This window comes from Camelina sativa, chromosome 13 (assembly GCF_030686135.1).
Source record: "Camelina sativa cultivar CO46 ecotype springtype chromosome 13, ASM3068613v1".
In the NCBI taxonomy this organism is placed as follows: domain Eukaryota; kingdom Viridiplantae; phylum Streptophyta; class Magnoliopsida; order Brassicales; family Brassicaceae; genus Camelina; species Camelina sativa.
In genome coordinates, this window is record NC_141892.1 from 3769119 (window position 1) to 3785980 (window position 16862).

A 16862-nucleotide genomic window follows, 5' to 3' on the forward strand; every position below is an offset into this window, starting at 1 on the left:
TTCCTAAAAAGCTAACAAAAAATTTCTGTATAAGTCAATAGATTTGAAAGATCTAATTACCTTAATTAGTTTCAAAAAATTCAACCTAAAAATTTTGAAATCATTGTCACAAGGGTTCGTCAAACTTCCTCAAATTCAAACTTCAAAAATAATTAAATTTCACAAAAAAAAATTATGTTAATTTTGGGCCTTACAACGGCGCCTTAAATAATTTTGGGGGAAGAAAATCAAAAACCCTATTTCCTTTTTCGTGAAGAGAGAGCGGTCGTTAAAATCACGCAACGTTTTAGACAAACAACAACAAAAGAGATAGAGAGAGAGAAGAAAAGAGAAAGAGAAAGAGAGAGAGAGAGAGAGAGCAAATTTAATTAAAAACAAAAAAAACCCCAAAATTTCTGAAAAAATTCGAAATTCCGGATCCACCGCCATCGATCCCTAGATTTCTCTTTCTCTTTCTTCGCCGGAGAAAGTCAGTAGGGTTTTCTCAAATTAACCATCTTCTTTTGTCAATTTGTTCTTAGTACTGTACAATGAGGAAGGGAGCGAAGAGAAAGGGTGCTTCCAAAGCTGGTCGCAAAGGTGCTGCTGTCGCGGAGACTGTGGCCACCGAGGAGGTGATTGTTGAATCTCAAGAGGAGGAGACGACGACGCAGGAGGAGAGTCAGCAACCTCAGGAAGAAGTTGTCAACGAGGAGAAGGAGAATGGTGAAGCGGAAGAAGAGGAAGAGGCGAAGGGGGATGAAGAGGAAGAGCCAGCGAAACCTGATTCGTTAAAGGAGGCGGAGGCGGAGGAGAATCAGGAAGAAGAGGATGAAGTCAAAGATGTCAAGGAGGAGGTTAAGGCTGAGAAGAAACCTGTTGTTGCTCGTCGTGGGGGTAAGCGGAAGAGGGCTACGAAGAAGGAGACTGAGATTAAGGATGAGAAGAAACCTGCATCCGCAGCTAAGAAGCCCCGAGTTACCAAAGTAAAGCCAGAGCCTGAGTACTTCGAGGACAAGCGTAATCTGGTATGCTTTTTGCTATCCTTATTAGTCTAATTAATGTATACAGATTGGGATTTTATCACTTGGATTCAATGCAATTTTGGGGCTTTTTCGCTGTGTGCATTTGCTAGTTAAGCTTTATGATAATGCAGATACTGCTGTGAAAACAACAATGACATACGTTTTTGGACCCCGTTTGAGTTTCTTGGTTGCAAGACAGATATGACTTTGTTAGTGGGTTTATCTGTGAGAACAATTGTATGCTGTGTTATACTTATTGTGTCAGATATGGTATGTTATTGGCGAGTTTGAGTTAGTGGATGGACATTTTCCAAAGGAATGCTGTGGTGTATCTCATTAACAAAACTATCTTGTGTGTTCATGTTAAAGGGCTTGTTTTCTTTTCTTATTGCTGCGGTGTGAGTTGCAAATTAACATGTGCGCTTGTTTTTGTGTGCTTTCAGGAGGATTTATGGAAGGTTGCATTTCCAGTGGGAACTGAGGTATATTATTTTGAGGAATTTAGCTTCAATATCAGAGCTACTGTTATCATTGAGAATCCAATATATTTTTTTGCTTATGGTTGTTTAATTTCGATGGCAGTGGGATCAATTAGATGCACTTTATGAATTCAATTGGGATTTCCAAAATCTTGAGGTAAGTTGTTTGGATTACATTCTCTATAGTTTAGCCAACATGTGTTCCGAGGTTGACGAGATTCTGATATTTATGTTTCTTCATGTGTGTGTCAGGAAGCATTGGAGGAAGGAGGAAAGCTCTATGGGAAGAAAGTCTTTGTTTTTGGCTGTACAGAACGTAAGCTGTTTCTCGTGCTTTTTCTTTCTTTCTTCCTTTTTGAGTTTTGGTTATTACTGTCTTCTTATCGATTGCATGTTTAAATCATCTTTGGCACTTGTGGTTCTTTCTAGTTTAGTTAGAAATTTATCAGGTTGTGCAGTACGCTCTCTTCCTTTTCTTGAACATTTGCTTCTAGTTCCTGTTTAAGCTTCTCTTTTTAACGTTACAGCTCAACTAGTCCCCTACAAAGGTTTAAACAAGATTGTCCATGTCCCAGCAGTTGTTGTTGTAAGTTCTTGTTAAATATACTTTTATTAAAGTTTGCTTGCTACGCTGATCTCTGAATTTAAGAGCATATGTTATCTCATTTCTCTTTCTAAAATTCGTCAATTTTGTATATGCAGATTGATTCACCCTTTCCGCCTTCTGATAAGATAGGAATCACATCTGTTCAGAGAGAAGTGGAGGAAATCATTCCAATGAAGAAGATGAAAATGGACTGGCTGCCTTATATTCCGTTGGAAAAAAGGTAGTGGGCTGGCCTAAATCAATGAGAAGAGAAGCATAAAGTTTATCATGGGATATTCTTACTTCTGATGTTTAAGAGCAGTTGCTAACTACTTTTGCTTTGTTCTTCTTGCAGAGATAGACGAGTTGATAAGATGAACTCGCAAATATTCACTTTGGTCTGTACGCAGAGGAAGTAAGTAGTTAGATGACTGATAGAGTTAATAACATTGATGTTCACTTGCTATGAAGGGATTTTGGTATACTCAATTTATCTTTGTACATTATCTGCAGATCAGCTCTCAGACATATGAAGGAAGATCAACTTAAGAAGTTTGAGTATTGCCTTCCTTGTGAGTGTTATTCATTTACTAATAATACTATTTAAATTTGTAGAGTGAACCAATTATAGCACATGGCTGGCTGTTGCAGTGGATTATCTGTATGTGTATCTTGTTATGTATGTGGTATGCAACAACAAATTCTAATCTCTTTTTCGTTTTGGTTTTGGTTTTTGTTTTCCGTTGCAGATTTCTATCAACCTTTTAAGGAAGATGAACTTGAACAGAGTACTGAGGTCCAAATAATGTTCCCCTCTGAACCGCCTGTAAGTTTTCTGGCATGCAATGAATGTGTTGGGATTGGCAGGTCTACATGAAATGGTCGAATAGGGGCACATTATTTTCTGTATAAGGAAGCTTGAATTTTCTGTTTGTGCAGGTTGTATGTGAATTTGACTGGGAGTTTGACGAACTTCAGGTGTGTGTTTGGCTTTCCTGTAACGATAAAACTTGAAGTACTTCTTTAATTGAGTCAAGAGAGTTTTCATGTTTGCACTGCTCTAAATCACATTCAATTGTATGCTGAATCATGAGATGGCTTTTTGTGCATTTATCTCAGGAATTTGTCGATAAACTGGTTGAAGAAGAACAATTACCAGCTGAACAGAAGGATGAATTCAAAGTAAGTTTGAGCTTTAAAGCAATTGTCAATTCTTGACGCTTGAGTGTTGTCTCTAATTACCATTGTTTGTTGTTCTCAGGAATATGTCAAAGAGCAAGTTCGAGCAGCTAAGAAAGCAAACCGAGAGGCGAAAGAGGCTCGAAAGAAAGCCATAGAAGAAATGAGTGAAGACACCAAGCAAGCCTTTCAAAAGATGAAGTTCTACAAATTCTACCCTCAGCCTTCACCAGATACACCAGACGTCTCTGGTGTCAAGGTAAGAACATATGGGAAACTGGTAACTCGAAAAAGGGGTTTTGTTACAAAGCTGTGATAAGTGAATGATCTTGATTTTGGTTTTTCTTGTTTTGCAGTCGCCGTTCATTAACCGGTACTATGGAAAAGCTAATGAAGTCCTTTGAAATGATCAGATCTTTGAGAACTCAGAATAGCTTTTCTTGGCAGCTTCAACAGTATTGAAACTTATCTAGTCACAGATGCTCTCAGAAACTCTTTGAGCTATTATTATAGGGAGTTAAAAAGTCAAGTTTGGACGACAAAAAGTGTCTTTTACATTTATGAGCTTTGTATTCTCTCCTCTAGAAATACTTGAGATCTTTAGAAGAGTCACGGGAACCAAATTCTTTTTTCGGAAAATTGGAGACAGCTTCCTTATATTTCAATTTCAACCCTTGAAGTTTTTTTCATAATTTTCTAATGGCATCCTCAAATTATTCTTGATTATTTTTTATGGACCCAAAAATATACATTATTCATTATGAGAGATGGAGAGACATAGACAAAAATATAATAAGTTTGGCATCTTTCATTTTATGGTTAGAGAAAATGACATTCTAAAAGGAGCAAATAAAATAGACTACCTCAAGATTTATGTGTTGTATCATGAAAAAAAATTAGCGACGAGGTCCTAGTGGAATATATAAATCAGTCAGTTAAACAGTGCCATAGAATTTCAAAAAGCCTATTTCTATCTCAACATATAATAACCTTAGGGTAATCATGAATTTTTTAATCAAATGATTTTTTTTTTTCAAAATAAATTTACATAATTGGGGTGGACAAAATGTGTAAAAAAATATCTTGAAAAGTCTTTATTTAGTATATGATATGTCAGTTATATTCAAAATAACAAAGTATGATCAAATTACTCACAATAATGTTAATGTGATTAGGGGAAACAAAATTGACAGGTCGGGCCTGAAGAGTATAGTAGTAGTAGTAGGAGTAATTGAGTATGATGGCACAGTGCACGTTCTTTCTCTTTGTGAGTCTTCTCCGTCCCGTTTAAGGAGAACAATGTACGGACAAAGAACCTAACGGCGTTATAGAGTGCATGACGTCCGCGGTGCATGTGATGTGTGAGAAAGGTTGGTGACTTGACTTTGGTACGAAAAACTCCTTTTTTGAGGGGGGAAAAAAAAAAAAAAAAAAAAAAAGACAGAGAGACTCAAACGACATGGCCATTGTCTCTTTCCAGTCTGGTTTTACTCATCTCCAGAACTAATCATATATTATTCCACCACTTCTCTCCCTCTTTCTCTCTTTTCACCTTTTTTTTTTTTTTTTATAATAATGATATTTGTATCTATCTTAATGTATTTTGGTATATAATAATAAACTCTGGTTTTGTATTTATCACGTAGTTAAAGTATGTTTCCTAAACTCTCTAATGTATTGTGTAGAGTAATAATAATAACTGATACATACTCACTGATATAAGTAGTGATTATGACTTGCGCAATTAGTGTTTCAATTTTAATGACACATCTAACAAATCATTTTCATTGCTGAATGATCTCCAATTTTTGAGTAATAAGTTTGAAGATATGTATATCCCATTTTTTACTCGTATGAGTTTTAAAGTGAACAATAATAGTAGTAATAGGTCTTTTTTTTTTTTTTTTTTTTAAGGTCAATATCAATATAGTAGTATCTCTAGGGCATCTCATCAAAATCATTCTATTTCCACTGACGCTCGGATTCATCTTTTAACTGCATTTTGAGTTTTCGATAAATATCATATCCAACTCAAACATAAAAAAAATCAACTTTTCCAAAAAAAAAAAAAAAACACTTTTTTTAAAGTCATTTATGTGGGTTTGGCTACTTATATATTTGAAAATGTCAGAGAATATTCAAAAGTTATCAACATCTTTTGAAAAAAACAAAAAAAATCATAATTACATGACCTAGAAGTCTAGAACTATTAGCAAGTAATCAGTAATTAGGTTCCATTAACAAAAGTCTTTTTTTTCTTTAATGATTCCATTAACGAGGGTAAAGTTAGGGGAGGAAAAAGGTACCCATAAATGAGAAAAACTCATAATTCCTAAAATGATAAAAAGTTTATTTTAAATATCTGAAAGTTTTAAAATTGGAATCTGTTAAAAATCTTTAATTGAAGAAAAAAATAAAATAAATTAAAGACATACCATAAAAGAAAAATAATAATATAAAAATTCGATATTTTTTTTGGAAAACCTCAACACACACACACATACACACACTCTCTCTCTCCCCTCTCTGCTTCTTCTTCTTCTTCTTCTTCTTCTTCTTCTTCTTCTTCCCCTCTTTTCAATTTCCAGATTCCGAGAGTTCAATCCCTAAATCTCCGTCTCACTGCTCTCCTTCTCTCTCCGCTATGAATCCTAATTAGGGTTTTATTTCTTTCAATCAGTAGTATTGCATTTGCTTCTGTTGAGTAGTAGGAAGATTCTTCAGGGCTAAATGAGTCATTTTCTTCTTTTCTGTTTCTTCTCACTACTCCTCCTCCTCCTCGGTGCCAACGCCGTCACCGATAAGGAGCTCCGATCTCTACTCGAGTTTCGTAAAGGGATCCGCGACGAAGCCTCACACCAACGAATCTCATGGTCCGATACAAGCAGCCTCAGTGATCCATCTGCTTGCCCTAATGGCTGGCCTGGTATCTCCTGCGACCCTGAAACCGGTTCAATCATCGCCATTAACCTCGACCGTCGTGGTCTCTCCGGCGAACTCAAATTCAGCACGCTCGGTGGTCTCACTTCTCTCCGCAACCTCTCTTTATCCGGAAACAGCTTCTCCGGTCGCGTCGTCCCTCAGTTGGGTGGAATCACGTCGCTTCAGCACTTGGATCTGTCGGATAACGGATTCTATGGACCTATCCCGGGTCGGATCTCGGACCTTTGGGGTTTGAATCATCTCAATTTGTCTTCCAACAAGTTCGAAGGTGGGTTCCCTACTGGGTTTCGGAATCTTCAGCAGCTTAGATCTTTGGATTTGCACAAGAATGAGATTTGGGGAGACGTTGGTGAGATTTTCACTGAGTTGAAGAACGTTGAGTTCGTTGATTTGAGCTGTAACCGTTTCAATGGGGGCTTGTCGTTACCAGTGGAGAACATTTCGAGCATTTCCAACACTCTCAGTCACTTGAATGTGAGCCACAACGCCTTGAATGGCAAGTTTTTCAGCGCCGAGTCCATTGGTGCGTTCAAGAATCTCGAGGTTATTGACTTGGAGAATAACCAGATCAATGGTGAGTTGCCGCGTTTTGGATCACAGCCGAGTTTGAGAGTTTTGAAGCTTGCCCGTAACCAGTTGTTCGGTTTAGTGCCTGAAGAGTTGTTGCAGAGTTCGATTCCGTTGCAAGAGTTAGATCTCAGTCGAAATGGTTTTACAGGTGAATTGAAAATTTTACTCCTTTTTCTTCTTTTTTTCAGTCAAAATTTCTAAATCTTGCTACTTTAAGGGATAGAGGAATAGAGACTTACTCTCAACTTTTATGTCATTGAGCATTGATTTGACTGATTCCTGGTCCTTGAGTAGACATTTGTGTCGTATTGTCTGAAGTTGTTGTATAAATGTGAATTAAAGGAGTTTCTTTTTTGATTCAAATGCAGGATCAATTAGTGTGATCAATTCAACAACGTTAAATCTGTTGAATCTTTCTTCTAACGCCCTGTCTGGGGAGCTTCCGTCGAGTTTGAAAAGTTGCTTAGCCATAGATCTGAGTGGGAACACTTTCTCTGGCGATGTATCTGTTGTTCAAAAGTGGGAAGCTACTCCAGATTATCTTGATCTGAGCTCAAACAATTTGTCGGGAAGCTTGCCAAACTTCACTTCTGCATTCTCGAGATTAAGTGTGTTGAGCCTTAGAAATAACTCTGTCGCTGGTAGCTTGCCTTCTCTGTGGTATGATTCAGGGGTTTCTCAATTCTCTGTGATTGATCTCAGTTCAAATAAGTTCAGTGGCTCTATTCCCCAGAGTTTCTTCACTTTTGCAAGCTTGAGAAGTTTGAATCTTTCTATGAATAACTTGGAGGGGCCAATTCCTTTTCGAGGTTCACACGCAAGCGAACTTTTGGTTCTAAGTTTTTATCCGCAGATGGAGTTGCTTGACCTCTCAACCAATTCTTTGACGGGTATGTTACCTGGCGATATAGGTACAATGGAAAAACTTAAAGTGCTAAATCTTGCCAATAATAAGCTGTCCGGGGAACTTCCAAGCGACCTCAACAAGCTTACTGGCCTTGAGTCCCTTGACTTGTCAAACAATACTTTCAAGGGTCAAATTCCGACTAAGCTTCCTTCCGGGATGGTGGGATTCAATGTGTCAAATAATGACCTATCAGGCATCATTCCGGAAGAGCTGAAAAACTATCCGCTTTCGTCATTTTATCCTGGTAACTCCAAGCTAAATCTCCCAGGTGGTGGGCGTGCAGCGGATTCTACTCGTGATCTGTCTTTAACTGGGAAAAAACAGCATTCGAAGCGTAGCATAAGAATAGCAATTATTGTTGCTTCAGTTGGAGCTGCTCTTATGATTCTTTTTGTCTTGTTTGCCTATCATCGAACACAGCTCAAGGACTTTCATGGGAGGAATAGATTTACAGACCAAGCCACGACTAGAGACGCCAAGTTTGGACGCTCATCTCGTCCCTCCTTGTTCAACTTCAGCTCAAATGCTGAGCACCCGTCATCATCATTGAGCTTCTCAAACGATCACTTGCTCACCCCAAATTCAAGGTCTTTATCTGGGATACCCGGATTTGAAGCTGAAATATCTGAGCAGGGTGTGCCCCCTCCTACAACCACTACAAACCCTAATCTCCTTGATGATTATCCTACAGCATCTGGACGGAAGTCTTCTTCAGGTGGCTCCTCATTATCCTCCTCACCCCGTTTTAGCGACCAGCCTGTGATGTTAGATGTTTACTCACCTGATCGATTGGCCGGAGAACTCTTCTTCTTAGACATTTCACTAAAACTCACAGCAGAAGAGTTATCCCGAGCTCCTGCAGAAGTTCTAGGTAGAAGCAGCCATGGAACACTGTACAAAGCAACACTGGATAATGGACACATGCTGACGGTGAAATGGTTGAGAGTTGGACTCGTGAGGCATAAGAAAGATTTCGCACGGGAAGCTAAAAAAATCGGCTCATTAAAACATCCAAACATTGTCCCATTGCGAGCATACTATTGGGGTCCCAGAGAACAAGAAAGACTTCTACTCTCTGATTACCTTAGAGGAGAAAGCTTGGCCATGCATCTATACGGTAAGAAGCTCTTTTACCCCCATAGCTATTAGCCTTTCTGTATCTCGTCTGAACAAAAATTAAGCACTTTTCAGCCATTTGATGACTACCTTTGAAGCTTAAAAGAACTTACCGTTACAATCTTTATGTGCAGAGACTACTCCCCGGAGGTATTCTCCAATGTCCTTCAGCCAAAGACTAAAAGTTGCAGTTGAAGTGGCTCAGTGTCTTCTCTACCTTCATGATAGAGCAATGCCACACGGGAACTTGAAGCCGACAAATATAATCCTCACAAGTCCCGACAATACTGTGCGCATAACCGATTACTGTATTCACCGTCTGATGACTCCACCTGGTGTAGCGGAACAGATTCTAAACATGAGTGCGCTCGGTTACTCTGCTCCTGAACTTTCCTCAGCTTCTAAACCAATACCAACTCTCAAATCCGATGTATACGCATTTGGTGTGATTCTCATGGAGCTTTTGACTAGACGAAGCGCGGGTGACATAATCTCGGGTCAAACAGGTGCTGTTGATCTGACTGATTGGGTGCGGTTGTGTGATCAAGAAGGTAGGAGAATGGATTGCATAGACCGAGACATTGCAGGTGGGGAAGAGTTCTCAAAGGCAATGGAGGATGCACTTGCTGTCGCAATCAGGTGCATTCTCTCTGTCAGTGAAAGGCCTAACATCAGACAAGTACTTGATCATCTTACTTCAATTTCTGCCTGAGATTTGTTTGTTTTTTTATTTCATTTTTCTGTAAATCTCCATGGATTTCCCTTCACCCATCATCCCCATTTTTTTGTTTCTTCTTCTTCTTCTTTTCTGGTTTTATGTTTCTCTCTAGTAGCTTTGATCAGATGATTCAGATCCTCACGTGTTCTTACATTTATATTTTGTTGATTATTTTTCCCCTTCCTTGTAAAGGTAGAAGAAAATCTAATCCCATTTGATTCTGACAGAAACATTTTGAGTTTGGTTATTGATTTTTCAAAATATCTTCTTATATCTATCTCTTGTTGACTATTAGTAACTAGCAAGAGCTGATCAAGGGAGACAAATGGAATGATGTTGTGATTTTCACTATCGTTTACCAACTGTATGGCGTCATGGAATTGTAATTTACTTTCAGGAATTTGTTGTTGAGCAAATTGATTGACTAAACTTACAAACCTTTATGCATTTTCATGTGTTTTAAATTCTTAGTGAATATGACATTTGAAACCATATATACCACAAGCCAAATCATATATAAGTATTACATACAAGAGAGAAAAAACATCGAAAATCTGGTTTCTAAAAAGCTATACTTTACGTTGCTGATCATATTTACAACTTCCCTCAAACATTTCCTTTTAGCCGCAAGACAAGAATCATCATCAAACAGCAGCTTATGTTATTGCTCCTGTTCTTGTCCAAAACCTCACTCACAACCAAACTCTCCATTCTCGAACCTTAAGGTTTCAATCCTTTCTGGAAATCCAAATACCTTAATTACGTAGGTTCACGTTGCTTAGCCGCCCAACTCGAACTCAAAGCTCGAAGCCGTTGGAAATACTCACCTAATGCTAACAAACCTCTAGCCGCTTGTCGCGTCGTTAAGATCCGATGCATTTGTTGCAATGTCTCATGTCTCAAATGATCAGCCTAACAACAAAAACAAAAATTTAAGAAACAACAGCAACCTCAAGAAACCAGTTCTTCTTGTCCTAACAATATCATTAGTTTTTTTTTGCTAAGCTTTCTTTCTCACCTGGTTTACAAAGCTTACCAAAGCCTCCAATCTCTCCATAGCACAAGTCATTTCAGGAATATAACTTCCTTCGCCAAGTTTCCCGGCTGCTACACTCTCTGCTAACGTATGTTGCAATTTCTCCATACCTTGGGATAACGCATCTTCCGCTTGTTGACATGATTGCCTCAAATTACATACATCCAAAAGTTGTTGATCCGTCAAAGGATCAAAATGCGGTAACAGAACCTAACGAACAACAAAAAAGAATCCATATTCAAAATCATTGTAAGAACCTTAACTTTTTATGGATCAATGACAGGTTTTTCTCTTCACCTTGAGAAGCTCCGAGGGTCTAAACCCGCCTATCCACAAGAAAAACCGCTCTGCTGAAGTTTTCCACATTCCGGACATGACATAGAAAACATCAATTTTTGCAGCAGTTGACTTCATCCGGAAGAGTTGAAAGTAATGTTTCATGGCATTCTCGACTAGTGATCGAAGTTCTATATCACTAACTTGTCCATGTAACACAGTTCTTAGTTCGCATATCTGCCTATTTTGTTCTTCCACCCAATGCCCATATTCCATCTCAAATGCAACAATCCCTAACAAGCAAAAAAGAAAACTGATGAATCTCAAAGCTGATTTGAGGGAGACAATGTAAAACTACCTAAAGGTGAAAGATTCAAACCTGAGCTCATGTTATCTGAGAAACCAAGAGCACTGGATTCTACTCCGTTCCCCACATAGAAACCCTGCAACATTATGATCATAACTTATTATATTAACAAGATACTTAAGGAAAAAGTAAGAATAATAGTCTTTACAAACCTGTTGTCTAGCACGATCGAGTTCTTGCTCTAAATGAATTAGCTTCAACCGGCTGGTCTCTAGCTGCTGAACATAAGCCTGTAACAAAAGACTTATATAACTCAGTCAAAAACATAACAAAATATAACTGTTTTACTAGTTCCACAGAAGATAAAGTTTCATACTTTCTTGCGCAAACGACTTTTCCTAGCTGCCTCACGATTCTGTGCAAGCCGTCGTTGTATCTGTAAAGATATAAAGATTTAATTGAATGTAATCTCCATGGAAAATAAGATAACCAAATGAGCTATATATATGATAACTTACCTTATCAGGATGTCTAGATGTGGAAGCCTCTTGGTCATACTTGTGAGGAGTTCCTTCTGCCCCATGAGAAGTATCCTCTGACTGAACAAAGATTGAAGTAAGCATTAGCTTCTGAATTCAGATGAGATAATTTTATCTGAGATATATAACAAATCTTAAAAGTACCAAGCTGTCTGTTTTTTCGTTTGCCGGGATTATGATAGAGCCAGGTGTATACATGCCTCCATTGTTCTTGAAACTTTCTTCCCACATACTGATTTGGTTGAGAGGCTCGTAAATTTCAAACCTTCTCTGTGGAACAAAATGTGTTGATGTTGTATTCATGTTTCTTCAACTGGCAACAAACAAGAGATATACATACAAAAACTTTCATTAATCAAAAATCAAGAACTGCAAAAAGATACAAGATCATCATCACGAGTTGAAGAGAGAGAGAGATATGTAAGTTGATTTTTGCAGCAGCCAAAAGAAAGGTTGTGGCGTTTTTTAAAGTCATTTTCCATCACCCAATCCGTCAACGCTACATACCTTGCCTACTTGTGTATAAGGTGAAAACATTAGACTCATATACACCCGGAAAAAACCCTATTCTTACTAGTGGTTTTTTTGAAAGGTCTATCATTGAAAATATATGATCTCAAAAACCTCTAAATTGAATTTCCTAAAACAGACCAAACTCTAATGTCGATGTCAGTTATTGGATCTTACTGTATCTTCTTCTTTTAGCCACTAATGGTGGACCATCTTATACACCTCCCAATAAGGGAAAAAATTCCATTACTCTCTCTCACTCACTCACTGATTTGAAATAACATTCTTGTCCACATAAGTCAAGATTCGATGTAAAGGCTACTCAGAGAAGAAGGTGAAGAGAATAAGAGCTAGAACCAAACTATATCACATAGCCAATCATGAAATGGAAAAAAAATCAGAAGCAAAAGTTACAGCTTCAACTGAAATCAACTAAGGTAAACCCTAATCCAGGAAACATAACAAGAGACTTATAAGGGTATCTCTAAGATGAAACAGAGAACACACAAAGTTCGAAACTTTATTCCAAGTCAAGATGAGATTATGATATTCAAAATCAATATCATAATCAACCCAAAAAAAATAAAAAATCAAACTTTAGAAAGAAGAGAGATCCGAAGTTGTTACCTTCTTCTTATGGTCTATTTATGTCAAAAGGGCTTCAAAAAGACGAACTTTTCCCGCGGAAAACCATGAAAAGAACACAAACAAAAAAAAAAGCAAAGGAACTTTTCAGTTTCAGTGACGAAATCGGAAGCAAAGCCTAGAAATTTTCAGTTTAAATCGATCTGAGAACAGAAGAGACGATAAAATCGCGTTATCTGCAATTGTCATCTTGAAGAAGAAGAAGAAGAAGAATCATACGAGAACACGACAACTTAAAAGAGAGAGAGACCTTTGATAGACTTCTTTACATTTTCCTATATCATAATAAAATGTTTTAAAAATATAATTTTGACATTTTCTTTTCTATATTTTGTTTTTTGTTCGTTGATTCTTCGGTGATATTTTGTCTTTTAAGCAATAACTGAATCCAGCAGAAATTAAAAAAAAAAAAAAAAAAACAATTTTGATATGTTTAATAATTTTTATTCTCTTTACAGTATATTCTTTTTATAGTAGTCCACAATTTATTCCATTACTAGATTAATTTATTTATGTTTTGTTTTACTATCATTTGTCCATGTCTCCACTACCTCGCTGATGTGCGCACCAGGTAGATTGGAATTTTTAAAAAAAGTTAAATCCGAATTTTAATTCTTCATTAAAAACAATTTATAAACCTATGTGAAAAATAGTCTTTCTGATTTCCAAGAATATATCTAGCTACATGTCATTTTTTTTTTTTTTTTTGGTAACAAACATGTCAAATTTTGCGGCTAGACACCGTCGGTGATTAGTACCTAAAGATTGAACGGCACACGCGCAGCTTAAGATTTGCGGCGGGGATGAAAGAAGGCGGTTAAAAACTCTCCGAGTTGTATAATCAATATATGTTGGGATTTATAAGACATCAGTACGTAACAGAGCCGCAACGCTGACGGCAACAATTGATAGAAACAGATTTACGTAAAATATATTGATGCATATCATATGTTTAGTATAATCATAATTAGTTTTGATATAGTTCGTAATTGATGCATGTCACAACGCTGTCGTCGGACATGTCTATTCAGATTTCTTTGAAGGTTTGATTCAATATTTAATACAGGCATAAGATCATTACCCAATGTAAAGGAAGAAGAAAAATATTGGCTTAAGAATGAGGTTCCAAATTAAGACATGCCGATCAAAGAAGAGACCGACCACTCCAGCATACTAATGTAATCTTTGAAGGTTTCAGCTTACTATCGGCTATATATAATGTAATTATATCAACCATCTAGGTATAGTTAATTATATTATATGTAGCTTACGTTTGCCAACTAAAAAGATTCACATACATATACGTCTTCCTAAATATAAAGTTGTATTATTTGATAATATATTATATATATACTGGAAAAAGAAAAGAGAAACGAACATTTGCAAAGGAATCACACCTATAGATGATAAAGAAATATTTCAATATTTGATCATAACCACAGATTGGCTCTTCAAGTTACATAGGAGACATATTTGTGTGACCACAACTCCTACCCACTTGCCTCTTTACTTGTTTATTTTTAATTAGCACAAACGAATACTAACTATAATATGTGATTTTGTGCATTTATCTCATTATCTGTCAACGCAGTACATATTCGTAAGTATATATTGCAATTATTTAAAGTTTTTAACCAAAGAACATTATGGAATTCATGTTTATTCGAATACAAAGAACATTAACAATGAAAAATAAAGAAGTATATATTAAGGAAAACATGACGCACAAACTCTTTGCTTTTGTCTATTTGTGGAATTATTCTCAAGTGCCTAGCAATCTTATTAAAAGTGGTTTGCCACTAAGAATGGTTGTCGTCACTCTTTATTTTTTATTTCTATCTGTGGCTAAAACTATACTCATGTTTTGAAATCAATCTGAGAATTTTCACGAACCTTGTAATATTTGACTCGGCTTTATTTAGCCACATTTACAAGAGATATTATCTAAGAGACTTAGAAGAAGATTCTATAATTGATCAGTACCTAGTGCCTGAGAGCGTAAAGCCAATCATCCATGAAAAATAACTAGTCGCTACAAGATAGAACATGGAAGAGGGTTTTCATTAGGGGTTGTTTCTGTTTATGTATGCTCAAATACTCAAATGTGAGTGTGTTTGACGTTAAAAGAAAAAAAATAGCCAGTAGAAGTAGTAAATCATGACGATAACTCTCACACACACAGAAAAGAAAGATGTATATTTTTAATAAGAACAAAAGAAAATTAATGGAAAGAAAGAACGTTGAGGATGTCTTTGCCACATCAATATATATCCACAAAGACAAATGGTAACTATCGATCATCATTTTAAGATTACTTCCTTTTTGATTCTTCTCTTTCCTTTTGGTTGACCACAGTGTTTCTCTTCTTCTCACTTTTTTTTTCTTTTTTCTTTTGACATTTTGAATCAGCAAAATATACTAATTTTTTCATATTGAATTATTAGGAAATTTAGTGGTAAATTTTTAGTTAGAATTCAAAGATCCATTATCCAGAAGAAAACTGTTAGAAAATATTATCGGTGGGAAGAGGGTGATCATTTCCTCTCCTATAATTTACGATTAGGCATAGCTGACTTACCAATAATATAGAAGAATACAAATTACGATATGTCTTGCAGAACTAGGCTCTCCGACCCTTTTGTCGAAGACACTTGACGTGGATATCACCAAAAAGGATAAGGCTTTTATTATATAAAGATGTCATAATCGGGAAAAAGTATAAATTGCAATCCGCGACTCTCGGTCTTTTTTTGTTTTCTCTCTTTTTCTGGTTAGATGATCCCACTAACTAGTAAACTACACATTATGAGAAAAACCAAAAAAAGGCACAACACGAATGTTCACAAAATGTCGGTTCACCGGCCATTGGCATTGGAAAACTGTGTGCCAACTTCAATCTAATCTCACCTTTTCCTTTAGCGTGCAGACCGATATTACTTGTAAGTTCTAATTTCCGACTTCTAAGTGGTGTAAGAAAAAGTTGCATTTCTCAAAAATTCGTACCAATTGGAATAGCGAATTTACGCGTAAAGTTTGAGGTAAAATACTTGGAATGACATACAAAACTTATTTTAATAAAAAAAAAATCATTAAACAAATGATAAAAATAGACTTTCGTTTCTTTGGAGACGGGAAAATGATTATATCCATATACTCAATTATGTTGAATTAATTTTATTAGAATACATACGTTTTCTTGGTAAGCTAAAACATGAAGTATATAATACAAACGATACAAGATAACATTGCAGTATACACATAAATCGGTGCACATGGTAAACCGACATATCTAAGTTTCTCTAGAAAACACCAAAACCAATAGAATCAAGTATGATTAAATGTGACAAAGATTTTTCCTTATAATAATTAAAAAAAAGATGGAACGATCCTTATCCGAAACAGCAAGTTAAAGCAACAATATATATAGCTTTCTATGTTGTGTTCTTTTTTGGCACATAGAACTCAAGAGAAAGATCGAGGGATTGTAAAAATGGCTGACATAGCAATATTGGTGGTGGAGGAGTACGAGAGGAGGATGAAGCTAATGGCAAAGAAAGCATCGATTTCTGCGGAGGTTGGGCTGTGTAATAATTTCCCGGCGAAGATGACGTCCTTTGGAGTTGAGGAGGACATGATCAAGAGTTTAAAGAGGAACTTTGAAGCTAAATCTCAGTTTGCTCTTGCTGTTTCTAATGGTTTCTTCTCTGCTTAACTATGTTTCTCTCTGCTTTTTACTGAGAGATATGACATTAATCTGTCTGTAAAATTTGGTAAATTTTTAATCAAATCTGTTTTTTTTTTTTTTTTTTTTTTTTTTTTTTTTTTTTCTGGTTGTCAATGTTCAGAAGAGATAACTAATCTTATATGAAATCAAATCTACACAGATGAGTAATTTTGACAAATATTATGTAGAATTAAAAACACAATTCCATTCAATCAAAGTGTTAAAAAGAGAGTGAATTAAAAACATTGGTTCCACAGAAGGGGACTAATTAAACATAGCGTCAGCAAAAAGATAGGTCTCACAAAAGGGACTACACGTAGTGT

At 36.4% G+C, this 16862-nt stretch overlaps 4 protein-coding genes across 4 annotated transcripts; 3 read left to right on the forward strand and 1 right to left on the reverse strand.

Moving 5' to 3' along the window:
* Positions 1–58: 58 nt before the first annotated feature.
* LOC104735006 (protein HEAT INTOLERANT 4) lies at positions 59–3940 on the forward strand. Its single transcript, XM_010454717.3, has 13 exons — positions 59–1007; positions 1448–1486; positions 1587–1640; positions 1736–1799; positions 2011–2069; positions 2186–2310; positions 2425–2484; positions 2583–2641; positions 2819–2895; positions 3009–3047; positions 3189–3251; positions 3331–3507; positions 3605–3940. The coding sequence occupies exons 1-13, from the start codon at positions 531–533 to the stop codon at positions 3650–3652; spliced, it is 1341 nt and encodes a 446-aa protein (XP_010453019.2). The 5' UTR covers positions 59–530; the 3' UTR covers positions 3653–3940.
* Positions 3941–5673: 1733 nt separating this feature from the next.
* LOC104735007 (Leucine-rich receptor-like protein kinase family protein) lies at positions 5674–9732 on the forward strand. Its single transcript, XM_010454718.3, has 3 exons — positions 5674–6909; positions 7130–8785; positions 8919–9732. The coding sequence occupies exons 1-3, from the start codon at positions 5979–5981 to the stop codon at positions 9494–9496; spliced, it is 3165 nt and encodes a 1054-aa protein (XP_010453020.2). The 5' UTR covers positions 5674–5978; the 3' UTR covers positions 9497–9732.
* A 247-nt stretch (positions 9733–9979) lies between these two features.
* On the reverse strand, positions 9980–13234 carry LOC104735008 (transcription factor TGA4). Its single transcript, XM_010454719.3, has 9 exons — positions 12798–13234; positions 11805–11973; positions 11640–11720; positions 11498–11557; positions 11334–11411; positions 11194–11257; positions 10836–11107; positions 10521–10748; positions 9980–10414 (listed from the first exon to the last, which is right to left on the reverse strand). Exons 2-9 carry the CDS (start codon positions 11961–11963, stop codon positions 10262–10264), a joined length of 1095 nt encoding a protein of 364 aa, XP_010453021.1. The 5' UTR covers positions 11964–11973; positions 12798–13234; the 3' UTR covers positions 9980–10261.
* A 2943-nt stretch (positions 13235–16177) lies between these two features.
* LOC147929178 (uncharacterized) lies at positions 16178–16616 on the forward strand. Its single transcript, XM_087482699.1, has one exon. The coding sequence runs from the start codon at positions 16249–16251 to the stop codon at positions 16525–16527; it is 279 nt and encodes a 92-aa protein (XP_087338825.1). The 5' UTR covers positions 16178–16248; the 3' UTR covers positions 16528–16616.
* The last annotated feature ends 246 nt before the right edge of the window (positions 16617–16862 follow it).

Excerpts from the sequence above, each read along its gene's own strand:
- LOC104735006 (XM_010454717.3), top strand. The coding sequence starts at position 531 with ATGAGGAAGGGAGCGAAGAGAAAGGGTGCTTCCAAAGCTGGTCGCAAA. Across the intron at positions 1,641-1,735 it reads GGGATTTCCAAAATCTTGAG|GAAGCATTGGAGGAAGGAGG; the intron begins GTAAGTTGTTTG and ends TGTGTGTGTCAG. Across the intron at positions 2,311-2,424 it reads TATATTCCGTTGGAAAAAAG|AGATAGACGAGTTGATAAGA; the intron begins GTAGTGGGCTGG and ends TTCTTCTTGCAG.
- LOC104735007 (XM_010454718.3), top strand. The coding sequence starts at position 5,979 with ATGAGTCATTTTCTTCTTTTCTGTTTCTTCTCACTACTCCTCCTCCTC. Across the intron at positions 6,910-7,129 it reads CAGTCGAAATGGTTTTACAG|GATCAATTAGTGTGATCAAT; the intron begins GTGAATTGAAAA and ends ATTCAAATGCAG. Across the intron at positions 8,786-8,918 it reads CTTGGCCATGCATCTATACG|AGACTACTCCCCGGAGGTAT; the intron begins GTAAGAAGCTCT and ends CTTTATGTGCAG.
- LOC104735008 (XM_010454719.3), bottom strand. The coding sequence starts at position 11,963 with ATGAATACAACATCAACACATTTTGTTCCACAGAGAAGGTTTGAAATT. Across the intron at positions 11,721-11,804 it reads ACGAAAAAACAGACAGCTTG|TCAGAGGATACTTCTCATGG; the intron begins GTACTTTTAAGA and ends ATCTTTGTTCAG. Across the intron at positions 11,108-11,193 it reads CTCAGATAACATGAGCTCAG|GGATTGTTGCATTTGAGATG; the intron begins GTTTGAATCTTT and ends TTTGCTTGTTAG.
- LOC147929178 (XM_087482699.1), top strand. The coding sequence starts at position 16,249 with ATGTTGTGTTCTTTTTTGGCACATAGAACTCAAGAGAAAGATCGAGGG.